Genomic DNA, 12,912 nt, shown 5'->3' on the forward strand with positions numbered 1-12,912 from the left:
CTTTTTAAATAAGTATTAAAACTACAGTATTTTTACACGTTAGAGCTGAAGATTATTAAGGGTTAGCTCATTTAAACCGCTTTTTATAATGTTGGGTTGTTAAATCTTAAACAATGCATTATATTCTGAAAGATCATCGCGTGTTTTAGGAACACTTTTCTTTAAAACACCATAAATGTCTAAACAAGTTAGCTTCCAAACAGCTTTTAAAAATTGCCCATTTTCAACTTTTTAAAGTTGCATTTTCAGATAATTCTAGGGGTGTTAAAGAGTACATTGATGGATAAGAAGTTTCAAAAATACGATAATTCAGAGTTATCTAACTGAAGATAACATGATTTTTTACTGGAAAAGGATGGATGTGAAAAATTGCTGTATGAGTGGATCTTGTGTTTGCAGGGAGTAATTCGTGGTTTATCAGTCTAACGGGCACCACCCAGTGAGAGCACAAAATATTACAGGCACACTCAAGAAACTTTCAAAATAAGTTGACTTTATTTTCAGCTTCATGCATCAGAAACAAAAACACACTTTAGGGAGGTTGTAACAAAGAGATTCAAATCATCTGTGAGCAAATATCAAGAAGGTTAATCCACAATTTTCTTTGGAGGATGTGTCGACGGATTATTGACTTTATGAAAACTTGCAAAATGACATTTTATTAATCTGTTTGAACAAAGATCAGAAACTCTAAACTGAGAGAATGAGTGTTTGTAATATTTCTGTGGTATGGGCCTTGAGTTCATGACATTATCAGAACATGATTTTATTCACCTCCTTTAATCATCAGCCAATTCAAAGTGATGCCGCCTGATAAAAGTAACAATCATAATCATAAAAACAAAAATGAAGAAGGACAGCATGTTTAAGATGCAGAGCAGATGTATTGAAAAAGTGCAAAACTCACTAATGCTAATGACACCACAGTCCACAAAAGTAGGACAGCCTCATTAAAAGGAAGGAAGTGTCTCTCACACAAGAAAGAAAGAGTCATTAAAACATGTCATGGAGCACGCCGAAGGAAAACTCATATCAACATGTACACATCTCTGCTTCTATCGCTATCTCTGAAATTAAAAATATCCCTTTTACAAACTCTCACTATGTTACAGTCTTCACAGTAGTCACTTTGCTTTTAAATTACCCTCTTAAATGATACATAAAGAAGACTAGAACTACCTGAACTCGAGCATGAAGAAGCAAAAAACAGGAGAAAAGATAAAACGTCATCTATACTGAGCTAATGAATATCATTTATCAAAATAAAAAGGGAGCCACGCTGTAGGGAGGAATGACATGGTGGTTTTAAAAGAAGCAGTGTGGAACCTGCTGCTCAGTGGTTTTCTCAGTCTGAAGCTCGCCCTGCCTCTCAGGTTTGTTGTGTTATTCAGTTAAAGTGGTATTGAACAGTAGACGGTGATAGCAGTGCAGTATTCCTGACGTACTCACTCAGAATTCAAATATCTAAAAGCAGGGTTAAAGTGCATTATATCAGAAACTACTGCTTCTAGCTGTTTATTTTATTATTGAGGAGTGACAGTGTAAACATGATGGGAATGTCAACCAATAACCTGAATAATAAATCATCTGTTTACTTTGTTGGCACCAGGGTGGAGAATGATAACAGACCTCGAGGCGAATCCTGCAAAACGCTGTCTCTGGAAGGTAAGATTTCTCTTCTTTACCCGGCTCTGTTTGACATGTTACCCTCCGATACCTCTCCGAACATCAAAAACTGACGCGTGAAAGGAAGAAAGTGGTTGGGAGTTAAAGAATGGATGAGCCATGTGACTGATTTAAGAAAGATTATGACCCCGTTCATGATTCAATAGTCACTAAGCAGAGATTCAGCCCATCATCTCTGTGAGTCCCTCGGCCACAGCAGTATGTGACACCCCATCTGTGCCCTTCTCTTTGCCTTCTTTAGTAGACCTGCATATGCCCGCGCAAGGTGGTGGTGTTTCCCCCGCAGTCCACGTACTGGTACATCTCCTGGGAGACCTGCTCCGCGTGGCCAAAGTACGATGTTGTCACCGTGACCCTGGAAAAGAAGCACACGGTTAACCACTGTGCATCAGACATCAAGGTAAGACTCACTCACTAATCCTGGGACACTCCCTTTAACTAAAGGTGTGTTCAGACCAAAGGTGAAGCAAATGTAACGTCCTTATCAGTATAAAGATATGAGTAATGGAGATGGTCCAAGGTGACTTGTGTCCTCGCTTTTTCAACCGCAGGAACTTTACCTCTGAACTACGTGCATTTCAACCAGAGGAACAAGGGTCTAAATTTAGTTCAGGGGTAGATAATCTTCCCCCTGAAAAGCCCCTGCTAGGGTACTTTTCAAAAGTCCCGGGACTTCCAGGAGGCGGGGCCTGCAATGCTGAACGAGTCTGATTGGTAGATTAACCGCAGTGTTTTTATTCTGCCCGGCGTCCACAATAACATCACACACATCTGTGATTCACTTGATTTCTCTTTCTTTCATTAGTTTTTATTTGTTCTATCTTTTTTGTATGTGTGTGTACTTTTCAAAAGAAGAAGCTGTGATTCTCTTGATTTAGCAGCTTCTAACAGTGAGTCTTCTCTCAGCCCACAGTGAATGCGTCTCTCCCGGTGTTCCGGTTTTAAAAGTGACCCTGTAAACTGGAGACCTTCAGCTGAACGTGTCAGTGTTTGTGGAGTTTACACAGCTGTTGAAACACAGAGGGAGTTCCTGGGAATGCAAACTAGTTTAGTTTTTATTAAGATTTCAAAATATCCTCATCAGATATTTAATAATCGTCTCAAGACGTTTATGAGGGATGCATCCGGCTGAAAGTCTCCAGTTAACAGGGTCGCTGTTTAAACCAAAACACCGGTATATCTCTGCCACGGCTTTTTGAGTTCAAAAGAATTTTAAAGCCGTGTTGAAACGTCTTTGCTACTCGCGCTTATCTCCTCTCACGTGTTGATTCAGTGAATCCATCTGTGATGAAATATAGCACCATGTAAAACAGCGCCAGCTGAGTCTCTTCATGCTAACAGGCTAACTGTTGTGTTGCTCATACTGACACCTGCCTGTCCGTCTGCTTCTATGGTGTCATCTGTGATGAATGGCTTTGGTCTTGTTTTACTGCCCTCTACTGGTCTGGTGGTGTAGTACGTTACTTTTTTTTTCTCCATACGTCACTGGCCTGATTTGCACAATCTACCCTGGACTTCAGCCCACAGTCGAAACACAGACAACAATGGGGGCACAGGAACCTTTTAGTTCAGGGTTAATAGTTCTGGGGGCTACAAGACCTCTGGAAGATTTTGACCATCAGAAGAATCCTAGTTTTGAGTCTAGAGAACAGAACATGATGGCTTCCTCTTTTAGTCTTCACACATCTAAAGCCACCACACTGCAGCCTGCAGCAGACACTCATAAAAGGCATTTTGAGCATTATGGTCTGGATGTAAAACAACTTTGTTAAAAGAGCTAGTTTTAATGTTAATCGCTGCTTCTTTTCTACTCCAGATACTCTGGGATTCATCCTCATGTTGCTCTGCTACAGCTTTACTTGGCGTTGACCACACGGGGGGTTAAGTAACACCGCAGAGTTCGACTCTGATTCAGAGAAATGTTTTCTTTGTAACATTGACAATCTGTTTGAATGTCAGCATTGACGTGTCAGCGAGCGCTGCACCCAACAAACCCTGCAGATCCCCCTGCTGGTCTGAGCAGGGCTTCAAACACAGGGCTGTGTTGTTTCTTGCAGCCATGCAGTGTGTGTGGGTGGAACTATGTGAGTGTGGAGGAGTGTGTTCACAGGATTGATAATCGCACAACAAATATTAGATCACATAGAGAACGGGTGATGTGCAGAAACAGATGCATATCAGATATTGTAGTTGGAGGTGTACTTACTGCATCATGACCACGATGTTGTGGACTTTGATGGTGGACAGGGTGCAGTAATCACTGAAAGACAAAGTGATGAGTAATGAAGAACGATCAAAGTATCAACTGTATGTTTTTATGCTTTGATACTTACAACATATAACTCATCTCATCAGCGATGGTGGTGGGAACTGTGTAATCAATCTGCAATACACAGAAGAAGAACATAAATACAACATGATAACATATTCCAGATTCATGCATTAAAAAGAAGGAACTCTGTTGAAGTCATGAAGTCTGCCTGATCAGCGGGCAGTGGTCCGTTAGCTCTGTTAATGTCACAAGACTTAAAGACAATGAGGCTTAAACAGTGCTTACACACTTGATTGAAGTCTGGATTTCTGCAGGAACAAAACTGAAATTATATTTCAGTGATCATGTGAGAAGTCTGAGGGTCCAGCTGAATGAGGGTCCTTGGTACTTTTGTTACTTTGGTTTTAACAATGAGCTGTTGTGTAGCCTGTGCAAGATGAATTGGCTGCAGTCCACCAGAACTTCAGTGTTTTAAACCTTTGGTGCACATTTTTACAGTCTTTGATTTGTGAGTGTGGATTTTTCTTTGTGCATGTTCTGCAGAAGAGATTCTAACCCACAGTACCTGCCGCTCATCCAGCGGGATGATCACTGAGCTGTTGCTGAACTTGGTCTTCCCTATCACCGTCTTGGAGAATTGCACCTGGGCTGTGATGTTGGTCACAGACACGGCGTAGTAGTTGTTGTTGGTGATGTTCAGAGTGCTCTGCAGGGAAGAAGACAGAGCTGTGAGAATCTGGCATTATGGGTCCATCTTTCCAGAGTTTTAATTCACAGACCCATCCATCCATCACATGTAAAGAGTTGATGTCTAGGGATGATTGTTAAGAACTTACTCAAACACATTTTTTAGTTTTGATTTCCTATCACATGGAACAAACATCATGTGGTCTCATATTTGGTTCATCTATCAGGGAGGTGTTTTAAGTTTAAAGCATGTTTGGATGTGAATCAGCTGACTGAAGGTGTTGCACACAGCAGAGATGCTCAGCTGGGGGCTGCAGCTGAGTGACAGGTCTCCATGAGCGCTTTTTTTCTCCACCGTAGGACTGATTATGACCCAGTGGCGCTCCCAGCTGACACCTGACCGCGTTCACATGCTCATTTTTCTCAATAAGAACGAGTAGACAGAAAACTGGACACTGTGAGTCTGAAATATGTTTCTGTTCAGTTCCCTTGTTGAAGTCTGAGCCTTCACTTTTATGACTGTATGTCTGCAGAGATTATGAGCCTGCTCCACACTTTGATATTCAGGGTGTTCACATTTTGAACACCTCAATACGATCCTTAGCTATTCAATACTGTCAGTTATATACATTATGTTGTGAAGGAAAATTTGATTCAGGGGAAAAAACACATTTTTCTTTTTTTTATGATTAATCGATAATTGATCGTTAACATTTCCAAAGATCGATCACGGAAAATCTTGAAATTTACATCCCTATTAAAAACTATTAAACATGACTTATATCATGAAGGAGGACAGCTAGGTTTCTTCTTTAACATTCAATTAGATCTAACAGGTCAGAGCAGAGATAAACAGACTGGTAGTTCGTTTGGATTTATGGTGCATGCACAATACACATAAACAACTATTGCCATGCACATGTTGAGGTAATGATGTCAGTGTGACCGAAAACCTCAGTTTCAGCTGTCCCCACCATTACAGACAGAACAGAGTTTTTAAAAATCTCCACCTTGGGAGGAGTTTTTCAAAACCTCTGTTTTCAGTGACCTAAAACTTTAACGTGTGAACGTAAGGCCAACACACAGAGAAAACACTGTTTTTAAAAATCATTAAAAATAAAAATAATCACACTTCAGTTTGTAATTTCACAGTTGCACAACAGAATTGTATAACTCATACTCTGCTGACATAATTCGTTCCTAATTTCATCACATCTGAAGCTGATATGTAGAAATAATGACCAAAATGTTGCAAATCCACATCCAGCAGAGATGGAGTGACAGTACATTTCACCACTTGATGGTTAAAACTCTGGCTAGCTGCTGTTAAGTGTTGAACAAGTGACATATAAAAGGTGTTAAAGAGAGATTTTATGTGTGAGGATATCGCTGTCTTCAGCAGTGACACAGCACTGATGTAATGTGAGCCGGGGGCCTGATAACTAAGCTGTAAGACAGAACTAAGCTCTTCAGACCAGGTCTCAGTTGAGCTGCAGAGTCAAGTGACATCGCTCGGTGTTTTCATCACTTTGAGAAACCCCTCTCTCATGCATGTGGTCATGTGCTCCAGCATCAATGTGAAAGTATTGATCTAAGCTGCTTTAAGGCTCAGACTGATAAACAGTAGAGAGTCAATCTAAATGAATGCTCAGTCTTACGGTGATGTTGAGATAGACGATTCGTTTGTCCAGGTCGTAGGAGACGTAGGCGGTCTTCACCCCCACGTAGGAGACATCAATAGAGCGAGGGAACAAAAAGAAGACAGCCAGACAGGACAGCAGCAGGCACAGGGCCACTGATATCGTGACATACAGCTTTCTGCAGGAGACGGAAAAGAGAAGTGAGACGCTGAAAGCAGCTGATAACTCCAAAGTCTGTGCTGACTTGGTCTGTGAGACTCACGTCCTGCTCGGCCTGAGCCTCTGGTCGCTGTAAGGAATCAGAGCCACCAGCTGATTCTCCTGACCTGTTGATGAAAGGAAGTCGGTATCATTTCTCTGTTTGTTTGAGTGTGTTGTTAGATTTCCACATGTAGCACAACTCCCAAGAAGAGTATCAGCCTTATCTTGAAGTTGACCTTAACAAATCTCAGACTACAATCCTATGCATTGATGATTGACTTCTTGGCTATAATTAGATCTGTGGAGCAGTTTGACCACATTCCTGGTTTGGGATGCTAGATAAAGAGCAGCTGTTTGATCTGGGAAAAAGTGGCATGAGTCCCATTCTCTAAAATAGCAACTGCAAGAATGTAAGATGAAGATAGCTGATAGAGGAAAGTGATGTTTAACTTTAGTCACTCAGTTGACTTACTTTGTCTCAAATCATTGACTGGCACGCCAAATGCCATTTGACTTCAGCTTTCTCTCATTTCTTCTTGCATGCTATTATTTATTTCTACATTTGTGATCTGCAGTTTTATTGAAGATTGTATAAACACAAGTTTTATATCAGTACAGGCAACATTTGCATTATTATGCTAGGACTTTGGAGGGTGTTGGCTCTAGCCCAGCAGTCTGGTGTAACAACTGAATGCTTCTGTCAGGATTTTAGAATGTAATATGTCTATTTATTTTATTTTTAATTTAAAAGGACCATGCATATTCATTCACATTTTGTAAATATGCCAGATTTAGCCAAAAGGCTAGTTTACAATTACTCAGGCTTTTGAGTTTTTACAGTCTTTAATGTTGTTCAGTCTCGTCTGCTGAAACTAAAACTGGTCTTGAATGCAGACAAAACCAAACTAATGCTTTTCTCTAACTCAAGTGAGTCCCCAGAAAACGTCCCCTAGGTCGTAACTTCACAAGGGAAACCCGTAGAACTTGTTACTGTGTTTAAATACTTGGGTTTTAAATTCTGTAAATGCTCCATTCTATTGAACTGTACTATTTATTTTGACATGTGCTGCTGACCTCTTGGCCAGGTCGCCCTTGTAAAAGAGGTCTTGATCTCAATGGGTTCTCATCTGGTTAAATAAAAATAAATAAATAACATCTGTAGTCCCTTGCCAGATGTTCAAAAATCTCCCTAAAAAGATGAAGATGAAACAAAATAAAAATAAAATGAAGTTAAATTAAATGAAAATAAATAAAGGGGAGAGGAGAAACCAAAACACAAACAAAAAAAGAAGAAAAGAAAAAAAGAAAAGTACAAATATGTACACATTTAATGCATAAAACTGTAAAAATATCCTTTTTTCCCACTGCAATTTCACTATAAAAAAAGCTACAGCTTGACTTGACTCAAGTTGGGCTGAGATGTGTTGTCAAAGGTCCTGTTTTGCACGGTTGAACGCCCCTTGTGCCACGTAGTTAAAGGCGTGTTCACTTGTTAAACTCAGTTCTCAACCAGCCTGAAATGCAAGCTGTCATGTTGTTAACAACAGAGAGTGAGCTCTACAGTGAGCTGACTGCAGACATGTATTTGTGGTAAAACTTCTCTTAAAGTTAATGAAGAAGGTACTGATAATAATTCAAATCACTCATGTTTCTTTACCTCTGGGGATTCTGCCGGTGCCCTGACATGTGGGACACGTGACGCTGTCTCGTCCCGTGAACTCCACGTAAGGGAACTGAGAAACGTCTCCGTTCTTTCCATCCTCTTCTGACTGACTGTCGCCCGCACCCGTCAGCGCGTCCTGACTCTCGTCTTTGTGCTTGGCCAAGTGTGACTGGGACTTGCCCATAGCTGCAGCTGTCTGTACACAACACCAAAAGATAGCATGAGGAGAGAGGAACTGCCATTTACAGTTGGTGCAGCAGGATGTGCTGACTAACCACATGCCACACACGCATCTGAATGTGAAATTGGTTCTGGACGGATTCCAGAGCTCATTTCCCAGGAGGACAGGCTGCAACTGGTGCACTGTCCATGAAAAACAAAGTGGCTTGTAAAACTTCACATCAAAATTTTGTTGGGACTTTACTATGCATGTTAGAAACGCTTCTGAATTCATTCAGGGCGTGAAAACAATCGACTTTATGACGTAATGACTGTTAGCAGGGTTTTTGTGACATTTTCAGTACAAAATGTTCTCTCTTTAGTTCTGTAACATTTAAAAGCTATGCTTATTGAAGTCAAACTTTATAGGGCTTCTGTCTTGCTGTGCATTTTGAGACTATATGTAACAACCAGCTTATTTAATGTGAGGTTTGTACTAATTAAGTACATCTTAAGATACATCTTAAATAATTAAAGTGCTCATTGCACAGTGCAATAACACTTTATCAAAAGTAAAAACCTGCATTATGAATCTTACAGCAACCAGAGAGCTTTCTGTTTATACGCCCCTAAACTATGGAACTCTCTGCCTCTGGGCATCAACACGGCGAGCTCTCTGAGTGTTTTTAAAAGTAAACTTAAGACTTACCTTTTTAATGTAGCTTTTAATTTGGAGTCATTTATTTTTAGCCCTGAGCTGCATTATTATTATTATTTTAATCATTGCTTTAACATATATATATATATCTTATTTAATTATTTATTTATCTCTTTATTTCTTATATTCATCTGATCTTGTTAAAGCTACCTTATTTTTAACTTTTCTTTCCACTATTACTTATTTTATCAATTTTACTGTATTGATTTTATTTTTAAGTATTTTATTTATAATCATGCCTTTTATAATTTAATATTTCTGTCTCTCTGTTATTCTGTGAAGCACTTTGGGGCTGCATGTTTATATGTATGAAAGGTGCTATATAAATAAAGTTGAGTTACACAAGTAAAGCATGAAAGTATTGCATCAACACATCTTCATGCTTACAGTAAATATAGTCTGCATGGAGCTGCACATTTCAGAATAATGTGATATTTATTATTGGATTATCATAATGGATGCATTAATGTGTGCATCACTTTAATGCTGCATCAGGTGAAGGTCAAAATGAAGACACAAAATATAAATAACACTAGTATGTGCACGGGCAAGCAACTTTATACAACAGGTTAAGCATATCAAATAAAATGAGCTTATCCATAAATAATGATACATCAAGATTTTATACATCTCAAACCTCAACTTAAATATTTAAGTAAATGTAAATAGTTGGATTGTGCCCAAGTTATAATACAAACATTTATCTTATTGTTGGATTATTTGATTTTATTTATTTTTGCTTAATCCGCATTTAGAAATATAGCCATGGACACAATCAGTCAGACATTATTAAAAAAGTGCTTTTTATAGATATTGAATTGAGTTGAGTTACACAAGTAAAGTATGAAAGTATTGCATCAACACATCTTCATGCTTACAGTAAATAAAGTCTGTATGCAGCTGCACATTTCAGAATAACATGCTATTTATGATCGGATTATCATAATGGATGCATTAATGTGTGCATCACTTTAATGCTGCATCTGGTGAAGGTGGGGTTCTATTTAATTTATTCACATGTTGCTGTGTATACACCATTCCCATACTAAAAGGATACATTTTTCATTTTAACATGTTTATACTCTTCTAAAATAATGTGGTATTTAGGTGTAAATTGGAGGAAGAGACCCAGTTAAGTAGGGATAATTAACAATAACACTGTGTCTCATGTTGGAGTGAATGTACATCCAGTTCCTGCGCCCTGCTGTAGAGCAGGCCCAAGCTTTAACAACACACTTTATTAGAGTTAGAATAATCAGATCATCCTCTCTTTATGAGGATAAACAGTCCTGTTGATAAAAACTGTATCAGCAGAGATTACTATAAGGATCTAAAGGCTGAAAACAGTCCAGCACACTGCAGGTCTCTCCCTGTCAGCCTGCAGGATGCCTTTTGTAACATGTTAAACAGAGACAGGCCGCCATGCCACTGAGCCCAGCCTCAGCCTAGAACACAACGTACCGGCCTCACTAACACACTCACAACGCCTTCATCTGTCCCACTGGAGTCCACATTCTGAATTAACAGGTTTATTTTTACACTTTGAGACACACAGGATCTCATGACAACATGTTATTATGATTTATATTAAATAAAAAGACTAACAGTCGCTCTGCAGAACATCCTGCGGTGCTCGAGACAGACACATAAATCATCCCACCTTTAAATATTCTACATCCATTAAATCCGAGCATTGTTTTAGTTTTTAAACATCTTACCTGTTTAATGTTTTATTCAGACTTCAGCCATTCGTGTTGTCTCCGCTTGTTGTTGTGTTCTCAGCTCAGTGAAGAATGGAGCCCAAGGACACGCCCCCTCCTCTCCTGATTGGTCAGCGTCATGATAAGGGATCTGCCTGTTTCCACCGCTCAACGACACATGGACCGTTTATCACTGTGACAGGACACAACAGACACACAGACATGGAGGAGAAGATTAAAAATAACAGAAGAAATAACAGAATTTTTTTTTATTAATGTAAGAGAAGTAAAAAAATAATCTTTACTAACCAAATGTAAAATTAAATAAAAATAAATAAATAAATAGTAATAGTAAAATGAAAAAAAGAAAAATGCAATAGTAATTAAATTATAAAAATAAATAAATAAATAATAATAAGTTAGTTTATAAAGCACCTTTCAAGGCCGAGGTTATAAAGTGCTTTACAATACACAAACAAATCATCATAATTCACAAAATCAAAATGAAGACAGAAAATAGAAATAACTCTAGTATGTTCACGGCAAGCAACAGTATACAACATGTTAAGCATATAAAATAAAATTAGGTTATCCATAAATAATGACACATCAAGATTTTTTACATCTCAAACCTCAACTAACGCTACCTTATTTTTAACTTTTCTTTCCACTAGTACTTATTTTATCAATTTTACTGTATTGATTTTATTTTTAAGTATTTTATTTATAATCATGCCTTTTATAATTTAATATTTCTGTCTCTGTTATTCTGTGAAGCACTTTGGGGCTGCATATTTATATGTATGAAAGGTGCTATGTAAATAAAGTTGAGTTACACAAGTAAAGTATGAAAGTATTGCATCAACACATCTTCATGCTTACAGTAAATATAGTCTGCATGGAGCTGCACATTTCAGAATAACGTGATATTTATTATTGGATTATCATAATGGATGCATTAATGTGTGCATCACGTTAATGCTGCATCAGGTGAAGGTCAAAATGAAGACACAAAATATAAATAACACTAGTATGTTCACGGCAAGCAACTTTATACAACAGGTTAAGCATATAAAATAAAATTAGCATATCCATAAATAATGATACATCAAGATTTTATACATCTCAAACCTCAACTTAATTATTTAAGTAAATGTAAATACTTGGATTGCGCCCAAGTTATAATACAAACATTTATATTATTGTTGGATTATTTAACTTTATTTATTTTTGCTTAATCAGCATTTAAACATCTAGCCATGGACACAATCAGTCAGACTTTATTTGTAAAGCGCTTTTCATACAATGATATTGTAACATGAAGTGCTGTTCATAAAATAATGTAAATTAAATAAATTAAAAGTATTAGAATAAATAAAAAGACCTCCATCCCAATCCAAACCACAGCTCTGACCCCAAACCCACTCCACAATCCATATGTAAGCTTAACAACATGATATATGCAGAAATAATAATAATAAAAATGATAAAAATAAAATAAATAAATACATGCAAAATAAAAAATAAGTTGCTGAATGAGTTATCTTAATGAGGAAACACTGGAGGTGAAATAAGATGTTAAAACTTGAAATTTAAATGAATTGATAGGATCAACACTAAAAGATTAAACCAGTGAAAGAAACTAAGATTCTACACTAAAAGTAAATACAGCAACGTAAAACAGAATAAAATGTTAAAATGCTGAGGGGTAATCTGTTAAAATCTTAAGATGATAAGATCTAATTAATAACACAATTTAAAAAATGAAATAATGTAAAATAAATAATATAACAAGCACCTTACGGTTTAGTTGTGAAATATGAGAAATATTTAAGATTTTTCTCATATGTGTGATATGTAAACGCCTTTTCTGCAGAGTAAAAATACTAAAAGCTGTAGATTTTATGAAGCAGTAAACATTAAGATATTTGTCACTTAAATGCACTAAGTGGCAACATAAAGAGAAAAAATACAATCATTCAAATCCCTCAGAAATAAGTTTTCTGACACAGAAGTTCTTCTGAAACTTGATTAAACACTTAAAGCTGCAGATGGAAGAGATGCAGAACAGATATGGTATATCAGTATAATCAAAATGTGTTCTGTATACACACTAATGTTGAATGTAGACACATTGTAGTTGGACATTGAGAACAAAATAATCCACAAAATGCTGTTAGTTTACT

General features: G+C 37.5%; 1 protein-coding gene across 1 annotated transcript; it reads right to left on the reverse strand.

Moving 5' to 3' along the window:
• Positions 1-473: 473 nt before the first annotated feature.
• Positions 474-10,874, reverse strand: tmem106ba (transmembrane protein 106Ba). Its single transcript, XM_034697711.1, has 8 exons — positions 10,745-10,874; positions 8,144-8,345; positions 6,548-6,611; positions 6,304-6,463; positions 4,524-4,664; positions 4,020-4,069; positions 3,893-3,946; positions 474-2,041 (listed from the first exon to the last, which is right to left on the reverse strand). The coding sequence occupies exons 2-8, from the start codon at positions 8,331-8,333 to the stop codon at positions 1,924-1,926; spliced, it is 777 nt and encodes a 258-aa protein (XP_034553602.1). The 5' UTR covers positions 8,334-8,345; positions 10,745-10,874; the 3' UTR covers positions 474-1,923.
• Positions 10,875-12,912: the final 2,038 nt, after the last annotated feature.

The sequence above is a fragment of the Notolabrus celidotus genome, chromosome 12, assembly GCF_009762535.1.
Source record: "Notolabrus celidotus isolate fNotCel1 chromosome 12, fNotCel1.pri, whole genome shotgun sequence".
NCBI lineage: Eukaryota > Metazoa > Chordata > Actinopteri > Labriformes > Labridae > Notolabrus > Notolabrus celidotus.

Bases quoted from the DNA above. Each gene is read 5' to 3' on its own strand.
- tmem106ba (XM_034697711.1), bottom strand. From the start codon at position 8,333: ATGGGCAAGTCCCAGTCACACTTGGCCAAGCACAAAGACGAGAGTCAG. The intron at 6,612-8,143 runs GTAAAGAAACAT...TTTCATCAACAG, and splicing joins CACCGGCAGAATCCCCAGAG to GTCAGGAGAATCAGCTGGTG. The intron at 2,042-3,892 runs GTAAGTACACCT...CTTCTTTTCCAG, and splicing joins AACATCGTGGTCATGATGCA to GGTCACGGTGACAACATCGT.